At 52.8% G+C, this 3,999-nt stretch overlaps 1 protein-coding gene and 1 long non-coding RNA gene across 2 annotated transcripts; both read right to left on the bottom strand.

Moving 5' to 3' along the window:
* Positions 1–247: 247 nt before the first annotated feature.
* On the bottom strand, positions 248–1,067 carry LOC124672572. Its single transcript, XM_047208779.1, has 2 exons — positions 1,026–1,067; positions 248–927 (listed from the first exon to the last, which is right to left on the bottom strand). The coding sequence occupies exons 1-2, from the start codon at positions 1,048–1,050 to the stop codon at positions 248–250; spliced, it is 705 nt and encodes a 234-aa protein (XP_047064735.1). The 5' UTR covers positions 1,051–1,067.
* A 230-nt stretch (positions 1,068–1,297) lies between these two features.
* Positions 1,298–1,634, bottom strand: LOC124676619. Its single transcript, XR_006993718.1, has 3 exons — positions 1,549–1,634; positions 1,420–1,473; positions 1,298–1,337 (listed from the first exon to the last, which is right to left on the bottom strand). It is a non-coding gene; the product is annotated as an uncharacterized LOC124676619 (long non-coding RNA).
* Positions 1,635–3,999: the final 2,365 nt, after the last annotated feature.

Genomic DNA, 3,999 nt, shown 5'->3' on the forward strand with positions numbered 1-3,999 from the left:
CGCCAAAACACCCAGAGAGGTAGGCAGAGCCAAAGCAAAAGAACCAAGTGTGCATCAGATTGGATGCGGAAACAATTCCGGAATCTTCACAGTGCAAGATCAAATCAAACAATGAGTAAAGTGCTAAGATAGCATACGAACTTAATAAGTTACCGGTATACGATACCGACATAATAAAGTGTAGCACAAGAAAAAGAACTTGCAAGTATTATCTTACATCAAACACCCCGGCATTCCGGGGTAGAATTTAACAGATTGTTTTAAGGCAGCAGGTATAGCAAACACATAACAAGAGACATTCAGATAGCAGGGGCTGCAGGCCAGCATCAGGACCTTCCGGAGGGGCATCGCCTTCTTCTGGAGGGGCATCGCCTTCTCCGGCTTCCTCATCCTCCTCGTCCTCAACCTCTTCTTCGTCTTCACTGACTGCGTCCCTGACATCGGGAGGAGGAGGGATGAAAGTGCGGAGGTGGGCGCATTCCGCGATCCGGTAGGCACGGTCCTGCCGCTTTGCGGTTAAGACCGGGTCCTTATCAGTGGGCGCATCGCCGCGAAGGCTGTGGAAAGCGTCCAGGTCCAGGTCTTCGTACCAAGAACAGGCAACGCGTAGCGCTGCATCTGCTCCGGCACGGGCCGCCGAGCACTTCCACTCGCGGATCCTCCGGCAAGCATCCTTGAGGCGATTGGAGATGAGCGTCACGTTGACCGGCACCGCTTCCCCAGGCCACAGCACCTTGAAGATCTCCATGGCACGATCCGGCAGATCGACCAGGTGCCGGTCCACAGCGCGCATGTGCTGGATCCGGGCGGCGAGCGCGACCAAGTGATCATAAGCATCCCAGGGTGCATCCGGGTTGCTCATGGCTTGCTCAGCCCTGCGTTCCGTTACCTTCTTGTGCGCATGCGGCTGTGAATCCGGAAAGAGTTCTAGAAGGAAAGAAAAAGAAGGAAAAAGTAACCGGTGTAAGGACATACCGCCAAAAAACATAGGCTTATAAGCAAAAGAGAAAAGAAGAATGGCTTACTGAAGGCCAGGGCATCGGCCTGCATGACCAACCGGTCATACTCAGCCTAATCCGTGGTTAGGGTGGCGATCCGGTCTTGCGCTTCTTTCCGCGCCCGGGTCTCCTCCTCTAGCTCTGTCCGCAGCACCTCGCTGGAATTGGTGAACTCCTTCAGAGAGTCATCCAACTTGGCATCAGCTGCAGCCTGGGCCTCCTTCAGCTCCCGCGAGTGCCGGAGTTCAGCTTGCATGAGCTGGTCCTTCAGCCCGGCGATGAAAACCTCCTGGGCATCTAGAGCTTTCCGGTGCTCCGAGGCAAGCTGCTCCTTTTCAGCTGAAATCCGGAAAAGAGATGTTAACACAAAGATAACCGGTAGGTTAAAGAGAGGCAACACAACCAAAAAAGAAAATGGTACCTTTTAGCGCGGAGAGCTGAGCATTGAGGACCTCGACGGAAGCTTCCGGAAGAGCTGATGCGCAATGGATTTATAAGTACTGAAAGAAAAAGAAACCGGTAAAAAGAAGCCGGAGGCGCATAAACTAACCTTGGCAATGGCTGTGGGCCTCAGAGAGCTCCCGGTGCTCCCACAGAAGCTCCTCGAAGAGCTGCTTCCGGGTGTCCAGCATGCTCTGTTTAAGTTAAAAAGTTCCGGTAAAGAAGATGCCGGTGTTGAAAGAAAGTTTCGCGCTAAGAGTTGCGCTCTCAACCCAAAACTCGGGGACTGGCTATGCCGGTTTTTTGTGTTTCTAAGAAAATTTCACGCTAAGAACTGCGTTCTCAACCCAAAACTCGGGGACTGAGAGGATATACATATAAAGTGGAAGATTGAAACCGGCATAAATTTAAAGAACTATGAAATTTGTGCAACTTACCACCACATTGTTGTTGGCATCATGCCACGCGGTGTCGAACTCCCTGACCGCGCGCCTAATCCAGCCAAAGTGCCGCCCAGTGCTCCTAGGGCCGGCAGGATCAACCACCGGCAGCTTATCCTTCCCGAGGCCGCGCGTCGCTGGGGACAGATCTGCCTAATTCCACTTTTCAGCATAATCAAGCAGATGGCCCAGGTCGGCTCCTCCGCGGGTGAGCTCGGTGATCCGGCCCACCTGAGCTGAGGCCGTTTCACCAGCCACAACGGCGGCGCGGCCGGCATGCAGTACAAGAGACTGCGAGCCGGAGGAGGGAGCGGTCGCCGCGGTGACCACCGCGGCAAGTTCCTGGGCGGTGAGCTTGGCGCCCTCAAGAGGTGTTGGCTTGGCGGCGGCAGGCTCGCCGGTAGAGGCAGCCGATGGAGGTGTTGGTGTGGCCTTGGTTGGTGCAGGAGCTTCAGGTGCTTCCTTTGCCGGGGCAGAGCTTGCCGGCGCGAAAGAGTCCGGCACGGTCTTGGAGGGGGAGGAAGCAGCTGTTTTCTTCTTCTTCTTCGGAACGGGAGGAACCTGAGGTTCCGCCCTCCCGGCATCTTCAGTGTCGGTGCCAATGTTGCTGGCGCCGGTGTCTTGGGCTTCAGGAGGGGAAACAAGGTCCTCCTCCGCGCGGTGTTCAGTAGGTTCAGGGGCCGCGCCCCCCGCACTTGTGTTGCCTCCCCGAGGGGAGGCAGAAGAGTTGCCGACACCAGAAGGTACCGAACTTGGTTGAGGAGGAGGTGAGGCCCTGGCGGCGTCCTATGAGGTCTCCGGCCTCATGCCGGTGGCGCTCTTGGTAATCTTGAGCGCAGGCCTGAAAAGATAAATAAAAAGGAGATTTAGAAAAAGCAACCAGAAAAAGAGATTCACGAAACAAAAGGAAAAAAGAAACGGAAGCTTACCCGGAAGCAACCGGCATTTCTCGCTTCCGGTAGTGCTTCACGGTGCCCTTCTTGCCGGCGTCGCCCTTGGAGCGCTTGGCAGGAGGAGCATCGCTTGAACCGGCTTCGGGCGCCGGTGCCTTGTGCTTTTGGCCCCGGGAGGCGAGTTTCTCCAGGAACTCCTGGCCAACCTCGGCCTGCAGCGGGGTGGCGCGCTCCACAACCTGTGGGTTGGCGCTGGCTGAGGGGAGATCTACAGAAAGACAATATATGAGGAAGCGAAAGAGCAAAATACCTCAAGAATAGTGACCTCATCATCGGAGCCGGAGTCATTGGCTGAAAAGTTACCGGGGCGTGAGGTATGGGTCCTGCCCATCTTGTGCTTATTTCCAAGCACGTAAGGATCCGGGTCCACCTCGTCCAGGGTGCGCTTGCGGCAAGGGCCTCGTGCCTCCGCAGCAATGCGAGGAAAACGCTCGCAGGCCTGAAAAAGAGAGAGAACAGTTAGCTACACATCAGAGGCTACCGGAAAAAATAATCCAGATTGCTTAAACTCTTACTTCGTCAGTTGGAGGATTGGTGTACTAGTTTATGCTTGTGTTTGCTTCAAACAACCTTGCTAGCCTAAGCCTTGTATCGAGAGGGAGTACTTCTCATGCATCCAAAATCCTTGAGCCAACCACTATGCCATTTGTGTCCACCATACCTACCTACTACATGGTATTTCTCCGCCATTCCAAAGTAAATTGCTTGAGTGCTACCTTTAAAATTCCATCATTCGCCTTTACAATATATAGCTCATGGGACAAATAGCTTAAAAACTATTGTGGTATTGAATATGTACTTATGCACTTTATCTCTTATTAAGTTGCTTGTTGTGCGATAACAATGTTCCTGGGGACGCCATTAACTCTTTGTTGAATATCATGTGAGTTGCTATGCATGTCCGTCTTGTCTGAAGTAAGAGAGATCTACCACCTTAATGGTTGGAGCATGCATATTGTTAGAGAAGAACATTGGGCCGCTAACTAAAGCCATGAATCATGGTGGAAGTTTCAGTTTTGGACATATATCCTCAATCTCATATGAGAACACTAATTGTTGCCACATGCTTATGCATTAAAGAGGAGTCCATTATCTGTTGTCCATGTTGTCCCGGTATGGATGTCTAAGTTGAGAATAATCAAAAGCGAGAAATCCAAAATGCGAGCT

The sequence above is a fragment of the Lolium rigidum genome, chromosome 7 (genome assembly GCF_022539505.1).
Source record: "Lolium rigidum isolate FL_2022 chromosome 7, APGP_CSIRO_Lrig_0.1, whole genome shotgun sequence".
NCBI classification, from domain to species: domain Eukaryota; kingdom Viridiplantae; phylum Streptophyta; class Magnoliopsida; order Poales; family Poaceae; genus Lolium; species Lolium rigidum.